The sequence below is a fragment of the Ovis canadensis genome, chromosome 2 (genome assembly GCF_042477335.2).
Source record: "Ovis canadensis isolate MfBH-ARS-UI-01 breed Bighorn chromosome 2, ARS-UI_OviCan_v2, whole genome shotgun sequence".
Lineage (NCBI taxonomy): Eukaryota > Metazoa > Chordata > Mammalia > Artiodactyla > Bovidae > Ovis > Ovis canadensis.
The window spans coordinates 142214991-142240469 of record NC_091246.1 but is presented as its reverse complement, the minus strand read 5'-3'; the positions used below and the strand labels follow the sequence as shown (position 1 = coordinate 142240469).

Here is a 25479-nt window from a genome sequence, read left to right as displayed (position 1 = left end):
GCTCTTACTAAAAATAGAAAAAGTATATGTAAGTGGGAAACAAAAAGAGGGCAAGGAGTAGATGAGAGAGACTTAACTTGCAAGGATGCTTTAAAAAAGTACCGAAGTCAGCTGTTTGCATCTCTAAATGTTTTCCTTGAAACATTTTCCTCCCCACTTCCCTCTTGAATCTGTTTTCTCCCCTCTGTCCCGCCTCTGCATTTCCACTGTTTATAGAACAGGTCCTTACAGGTCCTTCTGTCTTGGGTTTCTCTGAAAATTCCAGGCAGATGCAGCACACAGCAGCTCATCTCCCGAATATAGGAATGAGGGAATTGGTGAGGCCCGTGTTCCACACATCCCGGGCATCTTCCAGCTAGTGAAAGTTAATGCTGCCAAGAAATCTGATCCGTGAAGCCAGGGTGCAAGCCTCTGCTCTTGGAATCTTTGGAAATCTAGGGTAACCTCTCAGAGAGTCTGCTTTCCTTTACCTGTTTCCAGCATTTAATCCTCTTGCAGAGTCCAAATGATTTGGTTGGGAAAATCAAAGAAGGTATGAAGGCTTATGGGGGTCGGGGAAGGCCAGGTCGAGGTACACATAATAGGAGCTAGACCTTAAGGCTGTAGCATGGAGGAACACTCTCAGAGTCCCCTTTCATGTGGTCTAAAGAGAAAAACAGGAGGCCGCTTGGGGTTGAGGGGAACGGGATGCAGGCAGCCAAGAAAGGGAGTTTCATCATCTAGTCCTTCATTCCACAGGGAGAGGCAGACACACCTCAGTCTGTGAGCTTGTGTTCCCATCTTTGCATGTTGCTGCAAAAAGGAGAGCCCCCCTCGCATCGTGTATAAGCCTTTATCTGTTAAGGTGAAATGGAGTTGGGTCATTCTGCAGGGAGAGCTCTCATTCCCAAGCATCTCTGATTTGGGTTCATCTTCCTGGCCTTGCCGACCCCCTCCCACGTGCTTCCCACACCACAGCAGTGAGCAGCAGCAGCAGCCTGCGGGACAGCGCCTGCCCTCCAGGAACTAGAGAGCAGGTGTGAGGCAGTCAGTGAAACAAAACAGAAAATGGAGCGAAAGCACAGGGCACAGGGGATGCTTCCCCAGAGAGGGGAAGACTCATCGGAGATAAAGCCAGTGGGAGTGAGGACCCAGAGCCGAGGTTCTTGGCCCCAGTAGTAATGACTTTGGGCAGGATCATTCTTTCTTGTATGCATGAGGGTGGAGGGGCCTGTCCTGTGCCACGGAGGAGGCTAAGCAGCACGCACGGCCTCAACCTACTATATAACCAGGAGCACCTCTCCCTCCACCCACCCCAGTTTTGGCATCAGGAAAGGTCTGCAGACATTACCAAATGAGGGTGAGTAAAAGTTGACTCCACTTGAGAAGCCCTGCTCTGGAAGCATGGGGTGTGGATTTTGTTGCTGTTGTTCAATCACTAAGTCGTGTCCAACTCTGCGACCCTGTGGACTGTAGCCCACCAGGCTTCTCTGTCCATAGAATCCTCCAGGCAAGAATACGGAGTGGGTAGCCATTTCTTTCTCCAGGGATCTTCCCAACCCAGGGATTGAACCTATGTCTCCCGCACTGGCAGGCAGACTCTTTACTACTGAGTCGCCAGGGAAGCCCATAGGGTATGCATAGATGATAGTATAGGGAGACACAAGTTTTATTCCCATGTGCACTCCTGCCTTTGACCCCAAAGCCAGCTAAGTAAAGAAAGAACTAGAGTGACAGATATGACCCCAAATTCTGTCAGCTCCTCATTTTATAAGTTGTCTGTGTTCACGGAGAGTTAGCACTGAGCATGGTGATTTGAACGCTCCATGGGGCCTGAGACCCTTGTATCCCTTGATGTCCACGCCAGCCTTCATCCCTTTGAACTTCCCCACTGAACAAGGATATCAGGTTTCCCTGAAACCCAGCTTGAAAAGAGGCGCTAGGACAATGAGTTTAGAGATTATGAGGATACTAGTTCCTAGAAACAAAATAAGATGTTCTACAGTGTTTAAGGGCTTCCCCAATGCCTCATCAGCAAAGAATCTGCCTGCCCAGCAGAAGTGGGTTTGGTCCCTGGATCAGGAAGATCCCTTGGAGAAGGAAATGGCAACCCACTCTAGTATTCTTGCCTGGGAAATCCCATGGACAGAGGAGCCTGGCAGGCTACAGTCCGTGGGGTTGCAGAGAGTCAGACATGACTCAGCAACTAAACAAGAACAGTGTTTAAATGGGAATAGGTCAAACCCATTCACAGAAGAGAGAAAAAAGAGAGAGAGGAGCTTCGAAGGGATTGCAGAGGCCTGACAGGTGAGTCAGCTGTTGCCAGTGGACGTCACTGTGTGAAGCAGAACTGAGCGGGGCATTCGAGGCTGCAGACTTGGTCAGCACTTTGGTGGTCTTGAACGGGGAACATCACGCTGCTCTTTGTGTGGCCCTGTCAGAAAAGTTCAGCTTTACTATGGGCTCAGGACCTAGCAAAGTGAGAACCAACAGATTGAAAAATGATTCCTCACTGACCTACTGGTATAAATGTACGGGTACAGGCAATGGTTTCGAATCATCTGTCAAGATAAAACCATGAGAAATTACTAAATTGATAGAATGATCAATTTTTGTATTAGAGCAGGGCAGAGAAATCCTGTGGGAGAAATGCTTGTGTAGGAAAGCATAGCGCATAGAAGAGAAGCAAGAGAAAAGGAGGCAGGAGTCAGGAATTACAGAGGCTCTGACCATCACCAGCAGTGTGGCTTTGGCATGTCGTTTAACCTGATGGTTAATTTCTTCTGTCTATAAAACACAGGTTTAATCTAGCCAAATAAAGATGTATTGAGCATTTACTATGTGCCTGACATACTGCTGCTACTCTGTTAGGCCCTGAGAATACAGCCGTAAAAAAAATGGATAAAAATCCCTGTTCTCTTATAGGTTACATGGTAAAGGGAGCGGAGGGTTGAACTAGGTAGTTTCTAAAACTTTTAATTGTAATCATCTCTGGTCTAAATTCTTCATTGTGGGAATTTGAGAGTTTAAAACAGCGGAGGGGCGGGGGTTAATGCTGAGCCACTTGTAGTCTGGGAATACGGCCCTCTTTATGAATAATCCATTTCAGAAAACATTATAGAAAGCAGTAAGACCAAAAGCATCCATAGTTAATTTAGGTTCAACTAAGGTTAGGACTTTTAAAAGATGAGATCCCTAAGATTATCCTCAAATGACAAGACAGATTACAGTCTAGCCTGTCTTAGAGATGTTTGATTAAGAGCCAAAAGAAGTACATTTCCCATAGAAATGGTAACACACGATACATACCTAAATATTGAATCTGACATATAAGCGTGGCATTTTCATTTCATTAACAGAAACTGCCAAGCAAGTTCAAGAAGTTCTATGCAGAGTTTGAAAGTTTAATGGTAAGTGACAGTGGCTCCTTTATTCCATTCACTGTCTGCATTAATCCAATTTCTGATTAGCTGAAGTTCTCATTTCAGAAATTTTATCTGTCCTTGTATGACTTTAAGAAGTTTATGACCCCATTTTAGTGCTGCTAAAACAAGCATGTCTGACTAATGAATGGCACTCTCAGGTACTAACTTAAAGAGGACTTATGTCCCACATAAGGTCAATTTGTGTAACTAAGAAAAGCAGTGTAATGGGCTCCTTTCCATCCAGCACAGGTTGGCTAGGGTCTGGAAGCTGCATTTTCCTTGGCTTGCCAAATTATTTTTCCCCATTGGTAGGGAGGTGTTCACAGAAAAGGAGTGAGTGGGACTTGGCAGGAGTCATAGGAGAGTTTCAGAGAAGGCAAGTCAAGACTGGCAGCGCAAGGCAGCTGGGAGGGTGAGCTGGAAGGAGGCCGTGCTCCCAGGAGAAGGGGACTCTTGTGGTTGGGGGTTGTTTAACATTTTGTGTTGGCTCTCCAAGGGGATCCCTTCCCTTAATCGCTGGAGGCGTATCTTCCTTTCAACGAAGAAAGGAAACAAAAAATCTATTTATTTTTCTGTCATACGGGAAGTTGTTTTAAAACAAAAATCCATTTGTTTAACCAAATTTACCTTTCTTTTGTAGTTACACTTGATTCAGAACTACCTGATTGGGAGATGACAAAGCTGGGTTGGGTTAGGAGGTAGAAGGGGGTGGTGTACATCTCCCGAGTCCTTAACCAGCATCTCTGTTTCTCTAAAGGATCCTTCAAGAAACCACCGGGCCTACAGGCTGACAGTAGCCAAACTGGACCCTCCTCTCATCCCCTTCATGCCTTTGCTCATTAAAGGTAATTCCAAGGAAATGCACAGGACGAGCCAGTGATGAGTGTACGGGGAAGAAAAGGAACAGGTGCCTAATCAGATTGACCTCCTTGGGAAGAATGATCTGAGCTTCCCACCTTCCTCAGCGTCTCCCCTCTGCCCAGACTTTTCTGAAAGGGTTGGCAAGATTATTGCAGGAGCAGGGAATCTGTGTGTGGTTTGGAAGACTTGAGTGAAATAGAGGGTTAGTTTGGAAATTTTAACTAAGCTCAGGTAAAATGCTTTTAGAAAGTTAAACACCTAACATAAAAGGAACTATTATCGGCTTTTTTCAGCTGCAGTGTTATGCAAATCCTTCCGCATAATCTAATGGTGCTATTGTGGTTTCTTTGTATGACATATTTCTGTTAGTGATTAGAATGTGACTTTTATTTCTTTGCAGATATGACATTTACTCATGAGGGGAACAAGACGTTCATTGACAATCTAGTAAACTTTGAAAAAATGGTACGTGTACAGTATTGTTAACCTTAACCACGATGTTTTTTAAAAATAAAAATTTGCATTTGTACTAATAAAAGAAATAATTTCCAAATACGCTGCCACCTTGAAAAGCTAGTTACACATAAAGGAGTTTTGAAATACTCGGTTCAAATTGGCTACCTCGTTTAGTCTGTCAGTCACCTTTGTGAAACTGAATAGTGTGTGTGCTGCGGCCTCAGCGGCAGCTAGCTTTTTTGCTGTGTGCCTCGTCCTTGGCTGCCTGTTGCTAAAATGCACGAATGTTCCAGAGTGACTTCCATGTTGTTTTGTTGTTTGTGGAGCTAGACCGCCCCAGGATGCCTTTGAAATGTTGATATGCCGAGGCTGACTTTAGTGCATGTAGGTAAAAGGCCGTTCTACAGAAGATCTTTGTTATAGAGTAGTCACCTGAATGTGTATTGCTTAGTCCAGAGTTCAGGGTGGGAACTTGAAAATCTTCCTTAACTGAAAACAATTTTCTTTATAAGGAACAGTTGTGTGGAAGTGGTGCATATTCACTGTTTTCCAGCCGCCCCCCCCCCGCCCCCCCGCCCCCCCGCCAAAAGCATTCGTTATTTTGCAGTTAATTTTCTCATCTTCTGTGAAGCAATAAGGCAGGTCTTGCCAAAACCTTTCTTTAGCGACATAGTGCATGTTCATGGAATGCTCCATTGTCTTCTAAATCCCTTGGCCGCAGCCCGCATGGATGGGGAGGTGCAATACTATCTCTGTGTGGATGAGCACGTGCCCAGGGTATACTTTGCAGCGGTGAACGTGGCACCACAGGAAAAGCCCAGGGCTGAGAGTTCAGGAGACATGAGAGTCAGCTTCATCACTTTGTAGCTGTCCCTTAAGTTCTCCATGGGTCAGTTTCCCCAACAGAAAATGGGGATGGTGTCCCCCCACCCCCTGGCTATCCCTGGGGAATCATTGGTGGGGCCAGGGTAATTAATTATTCCTGGAAGTCATAGAGTGTTATAAACATTCTTACCAGAAAAACTGTTCTAATTGTTTCCTGAAATCCAGCTAATATGTGTGACTCTGGGAGAATTGAAAACATCCCACACTCAACCTGTAAAGATCATACCATTCAGCTTTGAGAATGAGCTGACTGCAAAGCTCAGCCTGGTAAAGAACAGCAGCAAGTGCTGGGCACCAGGTCCTGCATCTTAAGCTTCTTAGGAAATGGCACCTGAGTCCACACTCCTTAAAGACACCCTGTGGGGTGGTTTAGTCACTAAGTCATGTCTGAGTCTTGCGACCCCATGGACTGCAGCCCACCAGCTCCTTGTTCATAGGATTCTCTGGGAAAGAATACTGGAGTGGGTTGCCATTTCCTTCTCCAGGGGAATCTTTCCAACCCAGGGATTGAACTCAGGTCTCCCGCACTGCAGACAGATTCTTACCAGCTGAATTTGCCCTCTGGTACAGATTCTTTAAAGTCTGTGCTAGAGGGCAAATATTTCTTAGCAGTCTCCCCCTCCACCCATACCAAGGGTAGGGTGTGAACATCTCTATTGTTGTGTCAGTTTAATAATTCTATGATCAAAGTAAAAACAGTATTTGTTCACTTATTAGTATGGAGAATTAAACATAGTTCCCTAATTTCTCAAGAGAAAACTTGTTTTCCAGAAATGAAAGATATAGCAAATAGGTAAAGAACCTTCCAGATCACTTAAGCAGAAATACAGAATCATTTAACTATAAAATATACATGTGCACAGAGGCGTAGAAGTCAGTCTCCTAAAGAGTTGATTGAGCTTTAGAACTTTTGATCATTAATGTTAACTGAAAAGAACAAACAAGAAAAGCAAAAATACCTGTCAAGGAGGATGAAATTTGTTTCCTCTGGATCTTTAGATCTTGGTGTCGCATCTGTAACCTGGGAAGGAAAAGTCAAGACCGTATTTAATGGACATTAAGGGAGTTCCCCTTCCCCATCTCTGTACTTCATGCCCACAGCAGTGTGTTCTTACATGCCTGGCAGTGAGGAGAGAGGTCCTTCACAGCCTGCTCTGACAGAGTCCACTTTTGCTTGAAAGCAACTGAAGGGCTAAGATAGCAGTTCAGCTGCAAAAATAGAAGCCTGAATTAATGATGGGTTATGCAAGTCTATTCCTTTCTCACTTAAATGTCTAGGTCTGGAAGTTCTGCTCTGGAAGCAGTCACAATTTCAGCCTTCTCTTGTGCCATTTCACCTTCCATATGGGCCAAGATGGTGGACCAGCACCACCCTCATTCCAGCTAGAGGGAGGGGGAAAAGAAAAAGGTGAAGACCTGCTTCTTCCCTATAGGGATGTGACCCAGTATTGCACTTAACCACTTGGCTCACCTTTTATCAGACAAAGAAACACAGTTACGTGAAAAGAAAGAATGTGCAGCCCTTATTTTGGGTATCCAATGCCCCACTCAAAATTCAGTTCAGTTCAGTCGCTCAGTCGTGTTGCATGAATCACAGCACCCCAGGTCTCCGTGTCCATCACCATCTCCCGGGGTTTGCTCAAACTCAGGTCCATCGGTCGGTGATGCCATCCAGCCATCTCATCCTCTGTCGTCCCCTTCTCCTCCTGCCCTCAATCCCTCCCAGCATCAGAGTCTTTTACAATGAGTCAACTCTTCGCATGATGTGGCCAAAGTACTGGAGTTTCAGCCTTAGCATCAGTCCTTCCAAAGAACACCGGGACTGATCTCCTTTAGGATGGACTGGTTGGATCTCCTTGCAGTCCAAGGGACTCTCAAGAGTCTTGTCCAACACTCAAAATTAAGGGGTTGTAATTACTATGAAAGAAAAGGAGAGAAAGAGCACTGCAAGAGCACTATTATAACCGTTCTCTGCTCCAGCAGTGATATATTTTATTTCATTTGATGAATCACACTGTGAGAAAGCTGCATTTTATAACTGCCCCTCTGTGAGTTAGGTGTTACTGAAAAATGAACTGCAATTTCAAAAAAGGGTTTGATTATGTTTTTTAAATCTGGCTTTGACCAGCCTGGCACTTGGTGCCAACTTTTCTAACCTTTTCTCCCCATAAGCTAGCCCACCCTGCTCCCATACCACCACCACGGCCACTTAACAACTCCCACTAGTGATTGCTGTTAGTGCTGTATTCCTGGGGAACGACGTGAGTGTTTCCCTTTCCAGGCTGATATCTACGCAGCTTCCCCCTCATTCATCAGCAAGGCCACAGTGGTGAGCAAAGCTGGCAGCCTTCATGGAGCTGGTAGGCTGTCTCCCTTGAGGGAGTCCCTGCCAGGGGCAGAAGTCACGTGGGTAGCTGGGGACACAGATGCTTTTTTTGGTGGCAGCATTGCACAGTCACAGTGAGCTGCCATGCCAATCCTAAGTATTTTTATTTTGAACCTCTTCACCCTTGGGGTATGAAATGAGGATTAGAGAATTTGTTGCATATTGGTTTTCAGGATTTATGAGTATGAACAAAAGAGAATTCACACTCTGATCCTATGCAAAAAAAAAAAAAAGACATTCTTTCATTTGGGGGAAACATAAAGGAGTATTCAAAAAAATGTTTGAATAAAGCCCTTTGTAGCTTTCTATGGCATACATGAATATTTATAACATTTAGGAGGTAGACTAGCAATGGATCAGAGGATAATATGCTGGCCGGCTGCCACTACCCCAGGCTGCATGAAGCATGCTGATAGCCACAGTTGCTGCTGTATTAGGAGGTTGCTTCTATTTCAGACATACCCATATTTAGGTGAATTTATTTATTAATATTATTTTAAGATAGTCATTTTATTTGGAATGAGAAGCCTGAGGCAAACCTCTATTCTTCTGGAAACATTAACAGAAGCTAATTCATAAAGGAAGAAAAATGTTTTGAATCATTATATTTGGGTATCACTAATCATGCTATTATATTATTAGCAACAATTTGTTTTCTATCATCAATAACATTATTCTAAGACTCATGGTGAGAGCACTGGACTTGTATCAAGCTATGGAAAAAATCTCCAAGTAAAGCTCTAAGTGTTCAAATCTACCCATTTCCCAGACCTTTTCAACACAATAGAAATCTTTCAAATGACTTTGAAAGTTTACTTCTTTATACAGAATACACGATCTGGGCTAAATGTAGATTTTCCGAAGGGTATGTTTCAAAGCAATTAAATATGTGTAGAGCGTCTAAGCAAAAAATTTTGCTAGGAAATATAAAGAAATCCAAAAAGTAGCCCTTGGCTTTATATGCAGTTGAAAATAAACCATAACACACAAAAATCAATAAGAGATGTGAAACTAGTTCAAAACAGTAACAAAAGAGATGTCAGAATGGAGAAGAGTTTCTTCAGCAAGTTGTATTGGAAAGTCTGGGCATCCACGTATAAGTCAATGAACTTAGAACAATCCCTCACACTATACACAAAAACAAATTTAGAATGGCTTAAAGACTTACATATAAGATATGACACCATAAAATTCCTAGAAGAGAATGGAGGGAAAGCATTCTCTGACATAAACTGTAGCAATGTTTTCTTAGGTCAGCCTCCCAAGGCAATAGAAAAAGCTAAAATAAACAATTAAGACATAATCAAACTTATAAGCTTTTGCATAGCAAAAGAAACTATAAACAAAATGAAACCTAAGGAATAGAAAATACTTGCAAATGATGCGACTAACAAGGGCTTAATTTCCAAAATACACAAACCACTCAAACAACTGAAAAATAACCAACCAACCTGATCAAAAAATGGGCAAAAGACCTAAATAGACATTTCTCCAAAGATGACGTACAGATGGCCAATAGACACATGAAAAGATGTTTAGCATCACTAGTTATTTGAGAAATGCCAATCAAAGCTACAATGAGGGACCACCTCATACCAACCAGAATGGTCATCATCCAAAAGTCTACAAATAACAAATGCTAGAGCGGGTATGGAGGAAAGGGAACCCTCACACACTGTTGATGGGAATGTAAATTGGTACAGTCACTATGGAAAACAGGATAGAAGTTCCTTAAAAAACTAAAAATAGAACTACCATATGGTCTAGCAATCCCACTTCTGGGCATATATCCAGAAAAGATGAAAGATCTCATTAGAAAAGATAACACCCCAGTGTTCATAGCAACACTGTTTACAATAGCCAAGACATGGAGACAACCTAAATGTCCATTGACAGATGAATGGATAGAGCAGATATGATACGTATGTGTGTGTGTGTTAAGAACAGAATACTACTCAGGCATAAAAAAGAATACCATTTACAGCAACATGGATGGGCCTAGAGATCATACTACATGAAGTCAGTCAAATAAAGACTGATGTCACTTACATGTGAAATCTGAAAAAGTGATGCAAATGAACTTATTTACAAAGCAGAGACATAGCAAACAAACATGGCTACCAATGGGGAACCAGGGTTGAGGGGATAAACTGGGAGTTTGGGATTAACAGGTGCACACTAATATAGATAAAACAGACAAACAACAAAGACTTACCGTACAGCACAGGGAACTATATTCAATATCTTGGTAACAGACTATAATGGAAAAGAAAAAAATATAGATTTATACATGTATATGCATAACTGAATCATTTCGTGATACACCTGAAACTAATATTGTAAATCAACTATACTTCTATTTTTAAAAAAGTGTGAAAAAGCAAAATGCAAAGAGGGGTCACTTCTTCTATCAGAGAAAAGTAAAACCGTGTTAAATACAATATAATATAATCAAATCCAGACTTGTTACCCTGAACACCCATTCAGCCTCATCTCACACTTCATCTTCTCTGTACTCAGTCCAAGTTAGTGAGACCAACCTGCTTTCCTTCCTTTCAGCCTCAGGGCTTCTGCACTAGCTGTTACCTTTGCCTGAAACTGTCTTCGTCCAGCCTTCACCAGCCTGACTCTTTCACATCATTCAGGCCTCAGTTCATGCGTCCCTCCCTCCAAGCAGTCCTCCCTGACCCCTCTTCAAACGTTCTACGCTCCACACCTTGCCAGACAGCTGATTCTCAACAGATAACCTTGCTCCAACAACTGATTTCACCTTTTAAAATCATCTTTTATTGTCTCTCCATTGCTTATCTTCACTAGAATAGGAATGTCCTAGCCCAGGTATCCGATCTATTCAGTTCACTGATGTTTCTCTAGCACCAAGAAAGGTGTCTGGCATGTCCTAAGTATGTAAGAAATATTTGTTGCATAAAAGAATAACCCTATTCCGGTGTTGGACTTAGCGAGATAGGGCAATACACTAAGGCATTTATAAAGGAATTTATGTAGCGATTTAACCCAAATGCATTTTTCTGTTTTATTAGAAAACCTGATTAAGCAGAATGTCCCAAGCACCTTATATTACCAATACATCACCTCAGTGGACGCTGTTCTGTCCACCCTCCTCTCTGTGGGGTGCTATCAGTCCTTTAGTGCCCTTCCCTGCACACAGAGGTGCACAGTACTCTGCAAGTGCCCGCAGAGACCCCTGTGCTGCCACATCCATGGGCATCGTATGTACAGTGTACCATGAGCATCATGCTTATTACATGCTTGCATCTGTATGCCACTCACCTCTTAGATTAAAGATCTGCAGGATGAGACAGGAGCCAGGATTCTTCCTCGGGGATACATATACTGAAGACTGGCTCAGCTCCTGGGCCATTTTATCTTTTATCTCTGGTCCTCACCATGCGTTTATTTCCCCTTGGTTGCTGTCATGGGCACAATCTTAGCAGGTGACAGGCAGATATACTTCTACATATATATGTGGGAAAAAATTATTGTCCCAATATATGGGGATCTGAGTGAAATAATCAGAATGGTGTGAATGTGGTTTTACACATGGTAAGCTAGGAGTAATTGACTGAGGTCCTGTATCTGACAGGACAGGGGCAGAGTCAAATCAGAAGGGGCAGAGAGAAGAAAGGAGAGAGCAGTCTGGCAGACCTTTAAGAACAAGGAGGGCAAAGGTCTCAAGGGGCAATAGAAGGAAGGACATAAACTGTTGAGGGCAGGAGTGCCTAATCAAGGGAGCAGGGAGGGAGCTTGGCCTGAGCAGAGGAAGGCTGTTCTGGCAACTGCTATGAAGGGGAGGCGGTCGGGAGAGGAAGAGTGCCAGGTGCTACCGCCTGGAGGGCCTGCTGGCCTGAACCTGAAAAGCAGCCACAGGAGTCTGCTCCCCTCCAGGGGCAGGAGAGTGAAGGGCGAGCTCGGCACAGAAGTCAGTACAGAGCTGGCAGGAGAGGGAGGTGGCTGGGGAGACCTGGTGGGCTGTTGGCCATCTGGATAGGAGTGACGGTATAAGGTGGCCAGCCCATCCTTGAGGGGAGGGTGCCAGAGAAGGTAAACAGGGAAGCCCAGACCCCAAGGACCCATCTGAGAAGAGCCCTCTCTGACATCTCCTTGGATTCAAGGGGAAGGAATTACTTGCCTCCGAGCTTGAGGGAGATTTGCACTGGGGACCACAGCCTCAGGGCCTCTCACATGGGCCAGGCTTGACTGCCCACAGCTGGTCACTCCCTTGCTCGATGGCATCTTTCTGCTGGTCACTCTGCAACTCAGACCCTAGGAAGGACATCTGCCTCTGGGTCACTCTGTTTACAGCTTGATACAGAAATAATACTGATGGTATGCTTCCCTGGTGGCTCAGACGGTAAGGCGTCTGCCTGCAATGCAGGAGACCCAGGTTCGATTCCTGGGTCGGGAAGATCCCCTGGAGAAGGAAATGGCAATCCACTCCAGCACTCTTGCCTGGAAAATCCCATGGACGGAAGAGCCTGATAGGCTACAGTCCATGGGGTCGCAAAGAGTCGGACACGACTGAGCGACTTCACTTCACTTTCACTATTGTATTTTATATATATTATATAATTTATATAAATAATATATTTAATATAATCAATAAATATCTGACCCAGGGTCACTGGGTATGCACTGTCTACACCTTTATCCAGACCAGACTCTCACGTTGGTCAACTGTCCCACTGACCTGCCCAATAGGACAGGCCCAAAGCCTGGGAGGTGCCCTTAAAAGGGTTGGTCTTGTTAAGACACATTCACCAGGTTATATGTGAGTTCTCTGGACTACTCTTGCAAATTTTCTTAAAATTTGAAATTACTTCAAAATAAACACTGAGAAAAAGAAAAAAAAACCTGAGGGTAGTTACAGAGACCTTGGCTTGCTACCTCATTTTTCCTTCCTGAGCTTCCCCGTGTGAGTTCACATCCTGAGGGAGATTCATCAGCTTTCAGTTGGGTCCTTCTCTCATCCCTGTAGGTGAGGAATTGTATAAACATAATTCTTGCAAATAAGCTCTGAAGACCCGTACTTAGGATTAGTCTCAAGGAAAGTGGTGGTCCTGGGAGATTTGGAATGTGGACTCCCACAGGGAAGCCTGGCATTCTTGGTCTGCATACACCAGCATAGGCTGATGAGTGAACCCTAAGGTGGGGCCTTCCTGGGGTGGGGGGTGGGGGCGGTGTCAGAGTCAGGGCAGGTGTAGAGAAGGACCTGCTCTGCCCATTTGCTCTGATCCAGGTGCCTTCTAAAGGAGCATGTTCTCCTCACTTTGTCCCTGAATTACAATTCATTGTTTTAACAAAGCCAGTTGCTAATAGGAATGTGTCATAACCCCGGGTTTGCTGGGATGGGAAAAACAAAAAAAGATGAGAAGCTCTGCTTTGGAGTGATCAGGTATTTTCTCACTGGCTGGCATTGTAGGAAAGTTGCCTCGCCTGCTCCAGGCAGGCCAACCTGCTCCAGCAGGGCCCCAAAGCCTAGGGTATAATTTCTGGCTTCATCCCTGCTGTGGCAGTTGGATAATAAAGCCTATATCTTTTAACCTTAGTTTTTGCCAACTTTCACTGAGAATAGCAATGAATAAACAGTCACCTGCTGTCAAAAATGACACACAGACTTAAGTCTGCAGAAGAATAGAAAGACTAACTGGATGGCTTTTGGTGGTGATAAATGCAAAATTCTCTACATTGGTCCATGAAACCACCTGCACATCTACAGAGAAGGAAGTTCAGTGAAGAGGGCTGAGAGGTTTAATTAATTCACTAGAAATTCAAATATCAGCAATGTGGCTTTGTTTTTAATTGTGGACTTCAATCTAGAGACCTGTCTAGAAGAGACCTGGAACTTATGAGAAATTGTTGAAGAAAATGGGGATATTTAGGCTGAACCAGAATAAATGTGGGGGTGAAGAGATGTCCATGATAGCTACCTTTAGGTATTTGAAGAACTGTCCTAAAAGAACTAAACATGTTTGTTGTTGCTTAAGAGCTTCAGAGATAGGATGCTAGGATAAATGGGGTGAACAACAAAGGGGCAAACACTTGGATTCAAAATGATAAAGAAATATCTAGTAGTCATAAATGCTGAAAAATGCAAGGGGTTGTCCTTGCAGGTAACGAGTTCCGTATTGCTGGATGCATTCAAACAGTGAGGAGACACTATCTGTAGGCAAGCTTTGATGGCATTATGCCCCTTGCTTGCTTGCTTGCTTGCTAAGTCGCTTCAGTCATGTCTGACTCTGTGCAACCTCATGGACTGCAGCCCACCAGGCTCCTCCATCCATAGGATTTTCCAGGCAAGAGTACTGGAGTGGGGTGCCATCACCTCCTCCACATTATGTCCCTGGAGATAGTTAAACAAGGGAACTTCTGAACCCTCCTGCAAACCCAGGAAAGCACCTGTAGCATATTAAACATTGCATTGCATGGGTCAGTGGGTACAAACGAGGGTAGGGTTAAAAATATCAAGTTAACTCTTCTTTGGCCTTGAGAAAGCATTCTGTAACTGCACTGACCAGCAGTGCTAATGGAGTCCGGGCACTGTTACTGCTAATGTTACTTATTCTAACATTATTGTGCAGCCATCTCAAAAAGAAAGAATGGGCCTGGTTGCAAAGCCAGATTTGGATTGCAAAGTTAAACTGAAGTTATCTTTGAGTACAATTAAAAGAGATACATCAAAATTAAAACCATTGTTAAAATTAATCAAAGATTTAGAAAGGTAGAATGAACTCCAGAGCTGGAAATTACTGATTTAAACAATTGTTCTCACATTTTAAACTACATAATGAGCTAAAAATTATGAAGCCTCAGAGTATAGCTGTAAAGAGTAGTCTTAAAACCAAAGTCAGAATGAAATGTTTTAGCTTTCAAAACTAAAAAGCAGAACAATTACTCTCTACAAAATGGTATAGGAAGAGGTCTCTGACCCCTGCTAATTGTTTTATTATTCTTCAGAGGGGCATACTGGCAGCATTTCCCAGGGTTCTCAGTAATTACATTCCATTCAATATCTGAAGAATTACAATAATTCTACATGGAATATACTTGTGCCCTTTGGATGCAAAGCCTTTAGAGAAGTGAAAAAACAACTTAAAGTAAATTAGCAGGAAAATTATCATAGTTACTGTTTATTTCAGGGCTCCATATATCAGAGGCTAATTATACATTGTATGTTACGTTTTCTTGGAGGTATTTGTAATATATTTCTCATGCTGATCAATGGATGTGCTGGTTTTCAGGATCCTTTATGAAAGTGAAGTTCAAACTTTTCCGATTGCTTCTTTGTGTATGAGAAATTACCCACTGCAGACACATGTCCCTGCATGCTTGCCAGAGTCCTCAAAGCAGTAATATTCAGTGAGGCATTATGAGTGTTCACCTGTGTGTACTTGTAAAGCTTCAACTCTTCTATGAGAAACATTTCCTCCCAAATAAGTTATTTTTTTAACACTGTGTCCGTTTTCTCAGAGTCATCTTCTAATTTTGGCAAGCCGAGGGTCAATGAGAGAAGAAAGCAAGGACTAGAGTTAAACAGCCACTCAGAGATTAGAAAGTCTCTTTTCCTGGCCTTAACCTTATCGATTTTCTGCTCATGTTAGAATTAATCCACCATCTCTGAGGGACAACCTTGAGAGCAAATATCCCTGAGATGCTATATAGAGACTGAGGGTCCCAGTTACTGTCAGAATGGCTGAGGCAAGAAACAGTGGCTCAGAAACAGCGCCTTAGCCCCATGTTTTTCCTCCATTTCTTTCCTCCTTTCTTTATTTTTAACTCAGTTGAGTGCAGTTCAATAGGTTTCCTTATAAGTTTTTTATGGTAGCCAAAATTTAGGAATTAAGATTACTTAACGAACTGTGGTGTTGGAGAAGATTCTTGAGAGTCCCTTGGACTGCAAGGAGATCCAACCAGTCCATCCTGAAGGAGATCAGCCCCGGGATTTCTTTGGAAGAAATGATGCTAAAGCTGAAACTCCAGGCAAAGAGTTGATTCATTGGAAAAGACTTTGATGCTGGGAGGGATTGGGGGCAGGAGGAGAAGGGGACGACAGAGGCTGAGATGGCTGGATGGCATCACTGACTCAATGGACATGAGTCTGAGTGAACTCCGGGAGTTGGTGATGGACAGGGAGGCCTGGTGGGCTACGACCATGGGGTCTCAAAGAATCAGACACGACTGAGCGACTGAACTGAACTGAACTGAATGACAAAATTAACAAAGGTTAAATAAATTATGATCCATCCACATGACTGAATACCTGGTTATTTTTAAAAAAGATTTTAAAGTGCAGATGGCATGGAAAAGTCATAATGCCATGTGAAACAATTCAAATCAAAACAAAAATATATATGACTTCCATTTTTTGAAAAAAAAAATGCTTCTATATATTTATTTTTAAAATATTAGAAGGGAATGTACCAAAATATAGCTGAAGTTACTCTATGAAGCAATATTCTGTATGATTTTTACTTAGTTCTCAACATTTTCTAGATTTTGTGATTTGTCTGAAATGTGCATGTGTTACCGTTATAATCAGAAAGGATGAAGGAGGGAAGAGGGAGGGAATCACATAATTAAGGTTAGTGTTGAAACACACACTTTTGCTGGAAGATGAAAAAGGCTAATAATGCTTAGCGTATAGAAAACTGGATGGAGATAGAACATCTATGACTATTCTGCCAATATCATCGAATATCTCATTACTGTTTACAGTGAGGAATTTGACAAGCTAAACCCTCTCCAAACCTAGAATAGCTACAAATTCTCTTGCAAATTCACAGTGACCTCAAGAGAGGATGGTAAGAACTGGTCCTGAAGAGTAAGGTTCAGTCTCAGGAGCAACAGCCGGCTTTTTACATCCTGAGGAATAAGCAGTTAGACTAGAGTTATGCCAGTAGTATTCCTCACCTGACAAAGACCTTGCATGTGTATGTATGTGGGTGGTAGGGGGAGCCTCTGTCAAGTAATTAAACAGGTTATATATCAACCAGTTGTCTCCAGATGGTCAACAGATCAGAACCTGCTATTTTTCATGGTCCCAGGTATCACTAAAGTAAATAATGGTATGGTTTGGTTTTTGGTTTTTTTTTTTTTTTTGGGGGGGGGATTCTACACTAAGCTTACCTGCATTTCAGTTTTTCTTTCTTTTTTTTTTTTTAGCGAATGATTGCAAATACTGCCAGAACAGTGAGATACTGCAGGAGCCAACCCTTCAGTAAGTTAAATGCTGCCGCAATATGGATCTTGGTGATTAAGTCCTTTTTAATGGGCTACAGAGACATTCTGGAAGCCGGGACAATATTTGATGGTGTCAGAGACGCTTTGAATCGTGAATGCCATCAGACAAGGGTCTTGTGTTTAAAGATTTTCTAGCTGTAAAACTAGAAAATAACCATAAAAATATTATTTTATGAATGAACTCAGAAAGTTCATTTGTTCTTTTCAGAATGGATAGAGACAACTAAGGCACAAATGCCAACTAATCCTGCCTCTAACCAACTCTCTTTATGACTCACTGCTTCATGTTAAGAAACTCACATCAACTCATGATGACTCATTCCATCGTTTATAAACTGGGAAGGATAATATTTATTGTCTCTTGGGGTGTTGAGAGACTGCCTGAACGTGTACAGGCACACTTGTAAAAGGTCCCTTAGCAGGAATTCATATTATATTTCTAGTATTTCTAAGTGAATTAAGGTGCTTTTCTTAAATTTGCACATTTAGCACAACAGCTGGTATAATAAATGCTTTAACATGAAACTGTCACTGATAATAAACAGCAAGTTTAAACTGTTGGGAGTTAAGTGGCATCATCGCACCAGATCATCGTGCTGGGCCAGTGCTACTATTTCCTCAGGGCTGGGACTTTGGGTGGAGCTTGGAGCTTTGGCTCCCCCCAGCTGGTCTGGGAGTGAGAAGGTGGCCCCTGTAAAGTTTTGTGCCAACGTCATTGTATGAGTCACTTGAAGCCATTGGGCTCATTAATTTAACATGATAAACTGACATAGACATGACTGTGAGGCTACCAGTACCATCCCCTCCAATAAACCTAGTGCTCAAGAGACTAAAGTTTCTCATTTTATTCATCAGAGCCATCTTTGCTCCTCTTAGCACAGGGCTGGCCCAAACGAAGGGTTTGCTAACACAGGATACCAGAATTGCTGAACATTTATTTTGTAATGCCTGGGGGTTGGGGGTCTAGGAAAAATAGTCTTGTCTTAAGGAGCAAGATCCTTAAGAAAAAATTTTATTCAAATGAGTATGTCTCCTCTTTCTTCCAAAACGAGAATAGCTTGCACATCATCGCTTGTTCTTATGTGGATTCTGCCAGAATTAAAGTGTCTCATATCTCTTCATCTAGAAATGTACTATATGTATAAATACATGGTCATAAAGCAGTTATACAAGCAAGTATGAAAATATATAGGTGATGACTACAACAAGGGTTCATAACCTAGAATCCACCGCCCTTCAGGGGGGTCTAGGAAATTCCTGAAATTAAACACAAAATGCCTAAGAGGGTGCAAAGCCTTGAGAAGGTTCTCCATGAGGTCCAAGAACCAAGATAGAATATATTTTGTTCTATAAGCTTCTTTGGAAGTATAATCCTACATTCTCCTACATCTCCTAGAGACATGGTGGGGGGGGGGGTGGATATATATATATCCACTGCGTTTGTTGAAGTTATCAGTAACTGCTAGTAAACAGCAGCTGCTCAGCTCTGAAGTCAACAATCTATAGATAAAGCTATAGGAATAGATTCATAAACATTGTGGGAATATGTACAATGTAATTATAGTATATTGTACATGTAGAGTACACTGCCAGTGACAAGCAAGGAAATTAAGCACTGTGGTATTATTTATATGTGATAATTATACTGATGAGTTTCTTCTTAGAGCAAGTGGGGCCTTTGTATCTTCTCTCTGCTTTTCTGTGTTTAGACCTGCAACACTCCCCTTCACCCGCCATGCAGATGGCATTCTAATTGTCTTTGGGAGTGGTGCATGGATCTAAGGAGAACAGATGGACCGCAGAAGGCAATGTGCTATGGCAGAAAGAATGCTGGTCCAGAGTCCAGGCTAGCTTGGCCCCTCCTAGCGTCCCACACTGGCATCCATGAGTCAGAGGCCACCCCTGGACCATGGCTGAGGTGTTGGATCTAACTGGAGCGTTTTTCCCCCTTTTATTCCGAAATAATGTAATCATTCAAAGATGGAAGAATTCCCAGGGAAGAAATCCAGATTTCTCATTTCTCTAGAGAAATAGGAAGATCTGCCAACGCCAGATGCAGGAGCTGGATAGTCACTTCTGAAGGGAACTATCTTTCCCATTCACCAGAGGTCAAATGACCTTCCTCATGCACGTCTATTCCCTGTATAGACATCTGATTGGGCATTTTATTCTTCTTTCAGCCTGGTTTTAGGGAAATCAGTTGACTTCCTATCGCTCTGGTGCTCAAAAGCTTTGGGGAGTGGATGAAACTAGAATGGTAACTGGGGTTTCAGAACAAAGAGCATCAGAGAATTGAAGGTCTAGTAGAAGTCATGACTTCAGCCTGAGTTGATTTGTTTTTCTGAGTATGGACAGTCATACAATCTATGGAGTAATGCTGTATGTTGTCTGCAAGTATTCAGGGCAGTCGGACTTTAGAGTCTCACTGGCTTGCTTCAGGTCAGCTCAGGGTTAAGTGCTTTTGTTAGAAGCTAATGAGACCTATGTCTTTTTGCCATTAGTCCTCCTCTGGGTCAAAGGGAGTAGAGATCAGTGATACACTCTGGGGGATGGCAAGGGGAAACAATTTTAATATATAACCAGGGTTGTTGGGTGATGCTTTCATTTTTATTTGGTGTTTTTTTAAAACAATATCTGATGCAAAGGAAAATGATCAAAGTACATGATTCCAAGGAAGAAAAGGGTGGGAGGGAGGAGATGGAACAGTTCGATGAATATAGTGTGTTGAAAGGTCTTGATGGAAACCAGGAATTCATGATAAATGCAATAAGTTGGAGAAAATAAAGCTGTATCTTATATGCATACATTATGCAATGCCAATCCTACTCTCCTCTTTCGATAGATCCTGATGCAGCTCAAGCTAATAAGAACCATCAGGATGTCCGGAGTTACGTACGGCAATTAAATGTGATTGACAACCAGAGAACTTTATCACAGATGTCACACAGACTAGAGCCTCGTCGACCATAGACATTTCAAGTGCCCAGAACAACGTTTGCCTCCGTCCACAATCTTTCAAAAATGCCATTTATGCTACTACTGACCATACTGTCACTAGAGAATTCTATAAAACAAGCAAAAACCCATCCTGAGACATCTCAGGGCTGCATTCAGCTTACCAGCATCATGACAAGAGAAGAAATTCTTTGACTTGCATACAGCTTGCACACTCTTAGTAATCCCCTGTTCATAGTCACTTTATTTTATTTCCAGTTGTGCCATCTTCTTTGCTGAAACATAAAATAAGAGCAACATGAAGAGTATGGTAGAAATATCATTGTCAAGAGAACTATCAAGCTCCTGATATTTTTTCTAGGTGTATTTACAGGATGAGATGTGCTACAAATGGTATTTATTTGGCTACATCAGTGGTGGTATAGTTTCATAATTTCTAACTCAACATCTTGACTTGAGCATGGGGTTTTTGGAAGGTGTTGAGGAATCCATGTAACTCCAGGCTAGAGGCTGTATTCTTCCATCTTCATAGTCTTACCTCTGAAGGAATTGTACCTGACCACATTACTATAAAACATTCTGGCTATTTATGTAATTTTAGGGAAGACTGGTCCGTAATTTTTGAATGACTTATAGAATAATATTTATGTTTACAATATAACTTTTTAAAACTTACAAATCAGGATTGCATATATAAGAATTCCACTGAGAAACTCCAAGGTTCTTAAAATTGCCAGCGTTAAGATTAAAAAAAAAAAAAGATATTTCAGAAGAGCACAATATGCACAAAACATTTTTCAAAATTATTTTCCTGGGCATTAAAAAACCTTTACTATTGGCTAATTATTGTTAATGATTTAAAAAACCCACATATTTTCTGGACTTAAATGTTATTACAGATACCTTAATTTTTCAGCAATTGTTTTGCACTTTCAAATAGATTGTAAATAGTTCATTCAATCAATGGTATAGAGTTATTTATTTGCTACATAATAGATATTGTGCCAAATAATTACTTTTTATTTATTTTATTTAGTATGTAATTTTGGAGTACATTTTTTCCTGTTTCCACAATTAGGCTACATTTAATGTGCAGGAATTGTATGTATGTATATCTTCTGTAAATAATAACTAGTATCTTCATTAAATATAATTGTGACAAGAAAAGATGTGTTGTTCTCAGTTCCTATAATATAGGAGATATAACCACTTGGTATGGTGGGGTCTTGTATTTTTTTTTAATTGAAATAAAATTTACATACTCTAAAAGTTACCTTTTTAAAGTATATGATTCGTTGGTTTTTAGTATATTCATAAGGTTATTCAACATCATCACTATATAATTCAAGAACAGTCTCTTTATCCCTTAAGTAAACCCCATACCCTCTAGCAGCTGGTCCTCACTTTTCTCTCTCACCAGTCCCTGGAAACCACTACAGTCAGCCCTCTATATACAAATGAGTTCTGGTCTGAGAGTGCATTTATAAGTCTAATTTTTTGTAAGTCCAACAAAATTAGCCTAGGTACCCAACTAACAATGAATTACATAGGTTAATAATAGGTACTGTACATATACTGTACATATAATAGGTACTGTACATATAATAGGTATATAGGTACTGTAATAGGTTTATAGTATTTTTCACACAAATAATATATAAAACAAGCACAAAAAATAAACACAACATTTTTAATCTTCCAGTACAGCACCTTGAAAAGTACCATAGTAGTACAGTACGACTGGCATACAGGGGCTGGCATCAGATGAACAGGCAAGAAGAGGTACTGACTGGAGGAGGGCAAGGGGGAGGGAGATGGTAGAGCTGAACGACAGTCAGCAGGAGACTGAGGGCAAGCTGCAGTTTCACTCACGCCTGATGCTGATGAAACACATCTTCACATCTTTGGAAGTTCTCAACTTAAAGATTCATAGGTAGGGGACTTACTGAGTCTGCCTTGTCTATGAATTTACCTAGACATTTTGTATAAACAGAATCATATAATGCAGAGTCTTTTGTGTCTGGTTCCTTTCACTTAGTACGTTTCAGGGTTCTTCCACATTGCAGCAGGTATCAGGATGCCACTCCTTTTTATGGCTGCGTACTATTCCATGGTATGGATATGTCACCTGTTGTTTGCTTACTTATCAATTAATGGACACTGGGTTGTTGCCACTTTTTAGCTGTTAGGAATACTGCTGCTATGAAGAGGCACTGGATTTTAGAGCTATTATGGGTCCTACACCACTGTTTTAGTGATTTAAGCAATTGGTATACTACTTGATGAAAAAATTTCCAGAACAATTTAATTCCCCAACCCATGTCTGTTTTTTAATGTCAGCATTTTCCAGTGTGTATTTCAGGCTATAATCTCACAATTTCACAAACTGTTCCTTCCAAAACACACATAATTGCAGAATGAGACACAAAACCAAAATGACATCTTCAAAAAATTGGGGAACCATAATATATGCCCTTCTTAGAAATGATTCCCAGTATTCATTAACATATTCAAGGCTCTGAGAAGTCCTGCTGTAATCCCTTTTCACATTCACAGTCAAAGGCCTCTTTGAGAAATGCCACAGCAGCCAAATGCCTTTCTGTGTTCATTTATGTAACAGTTCAAGGTCCCCAGGTACAGGGGTGATGTTTCATGCAACATTATGTCTTCTATCCAGAGTCGAGCTGAAAGCCTAGAATTTACAGAGAATTTTAAAAGTCACCAAATAAATTTTATTGAAGTTATTATTCTTCAGCATTTTACCATCTCATAGACCTTAGTATCAGCTGCGAAGTTTCCCTTATATAATGTGTAATGCTTTCCCACCATTATATAGTTTTCCTTTCCTAGATAATTTTAAAAGCTGACCAAATGAAGCTGATAGCCTATCCCTTGGGCATCTTTGCTCTTGTTTACTCTTCCTTACTCCTATCTTACTTAAAAGCTGGTAAAATGAAGCTGATAGCCTATCCCTTGGGCATCTTTGCTCTTGTTTACTCTTCCTTACCCCTATCTTACTTAAAAGCTGGTATCCTGCATGACATCCTTCCTTTCTCCCAATTCCATGGTGACTGACCCCTTTTGACCTTATTTTAATTTGGATTCCACATTATTCAAAATCAATACATACTCTCCCATTATATTCCCCTTGGTCTTCCAAATGAGAATAACTATTGCTATACTTAATAAAGATAAGGGATGTTTAATTATGTCTGGCTTCTTTGAAAATGCATTAAATGCCATTATTCAAGGTAGCGATGGTGAAGTAAAAGAATTCACCCAGGAAAAACAGAGTAGTAGCCAGGCAACCCTTCCTGAAGCAGGAGATGCAGTTAATACTTTAAAACTTGCAAATAAGCCAAGAGAAAATGAGATGCCTACAGGGTCACAAGAAGGATAATGAGGTTTGCTAGAAGATGTGAGAAAGAAGAAAGAATGTTTTTACCAAAAGCGCCTGTAGAAAATTATACATTTAAGTGTTTAACATACCTGCTTAGCACAGTGTACAGAAACTAAGGTTTTCCAGCAATTTTTGAATGCCATGCAGGTTAAATAGATTTCTCCTGAATTCAATGTCATTTCCTCTGAAATATGAATGCAAATCAATGACTACCAGTGTGGGGAAATTAAAAGAAGTGTCATTCTGATTTCACATTGGGCTTATAATTTTTTTTGAAAAATCAGCACAGAAAATGCAGTGTTGTAAAAATGAACCCCTACCTCAAATAGTTTTCCTTTACCTGTTAATCTGAAATGTACTGCCTTTCTTGCTGTGGAATAATCTTAATTTCCTCCACTTGTCTTACACAGAGAAGAATGTGGTATTAGATGAACAGAGCATAGCATCAATGACTTAAAGACTGGAGAAGAATCTTTAACTTATTAATAGTTCGATATTGTTAGTTATCTTTCTATTCATTCATTCACTAGCCAGTAATGATTGAAGGGCTTATAAGTGAGTGCCAGGCCCTCAGTGAAATCAAGATTCAACATAAGGCAAAACTAGAGAGTTTTCATCTCTTGACGAAAACCGAAGAGTAACAAAATAAACAATAAAACATAAAGACACTTCCAAGGAAGGATGTAGAGGTGCTGGAACATGTAGTAAGAGGACTTAAGCTGATCTGAGGTGAGGAAATGTTTTCTGTGGAGGAACAGTTGATCTGAACTCTGAAGGATGAAAATGCTAAGTCAGCAGAGAGAGAAGAGAGACTATGGTCTAAGGCGGAAACAACCTCAGCAGCATAAAGAACAGAAGGTGAAAACCTCACTGTGGAAGAGCAGAGACAGCAAGGGTGAGCAGGTGCAAGGTGTGCTGGAGACCTAAGGCAGGCTCTGAGTGGGCAAAGCCTTGCACGGCCTTTTAGAGGCGCTTTGTCTTTCATCCCAGAGCAGTAGGAAGCCTGAAGTGCTCAAGGCAGGGGGTTGCATTTCAAATAGCAGCTCTTACAGGCCAGGGCCATTGCTTTATGATCTCTCCCTGTGGATGACACATGTTATACCTAATTCCTTAATCACTTATTATACAGGCTTAAACATAAGGCAGAGAGAATTGTGCATAATGGTAAATATTAGAGTAGTGGTGGGCCTAGATGCCCACACAGAGTCAAATGCCCTTCTTCCTCCTGACTTGGTCCATACTGGGCTACTTTTTAATTTTTTGTTGTGGTAAAATATAGATATTATAAAATGTACCATTCTAACCATTTTTGAGTGTACAGTTCAGTGGCATGAAGTCCATTCACACTGTGCAACCATCACCACTGCTGCTGCTGCTGCTAAGTCGCTTCAGTCATGTCCAACTCTGTGCGACCCCATAGACAGCAGCCCACCAGGCTCCCCCGTCCCTGGGATTCTCCAGGCAAGAACACTGGGCTGGGTTGCCATTTCCTTCTCCAATGCATGAAAGTGAAAACTGAAAGTGAAGTCGCTCAGTCGTGTCCGACTCTTCGCGACCCCATGGACTGCAGCCCACCAGGCTCCTCCATCCATGGTGGGGGTGGGCTACCATCACCACTATCCATCTCCAAAACATCATCAATCTAAACTGAAAACCCCTATTATATAATAACTCCCCACTTCCCCCTACCCCCAGTCCCCAGAAGTTACAATAGTAAGTCCCACACACATGAATAAGTTTCGGTCCGACAGTGCATTCATCAGTCCAATTTGTTCATGTAAGTACAACAAAGTTAGCCTAGGCACCCAACTAACACAATATAGTACTGCACTGCAATAGGTTTATAGTACTTTTCACACAAATTACACCCAAAA

The 25479-nt window shown here is 41.7% G+C and overlaps 1 protein-coding gene across 11 annotated transcripts in view; it reads left to right on the top strand.

Annotated features, from left to right (window-relative positions):
* The window catches only part of RAPGEF4 (Rap guanine nucleotide exchange factor 4), a 328969-nt gene extending 307491 nt beyond the window's left edge, over positions 1–21478 (top strand). For all 11 annotated transcript variants that reach the window (XM_069577204.1, XM_069577197.1, XM_069577198.1 and 8 more), the window contains 5 exons: positions 3339–3389; positions 4162–4249; positions 4666–4730; positions 17173–17227; positions 20093–21478. In XM_069577204.1, coding sequence (XP_069433305.1) covers positions 3339–3389; positions 4162–4249; positions 4666–4730; positions 17173–17227; positions 20093–20220 — 387 coding nt within the window. In that variant the 3' untranslated portion in view covers positions 20221–21478. The remainder of the gene's footprint in view (positions 1–3338; positions 3390–4161; positions 4250–4665; positions 4731–17172; positions 17228–20092) is intronic.
* Positions 21479–25479: the final 4001 nt, after the last annotated feature.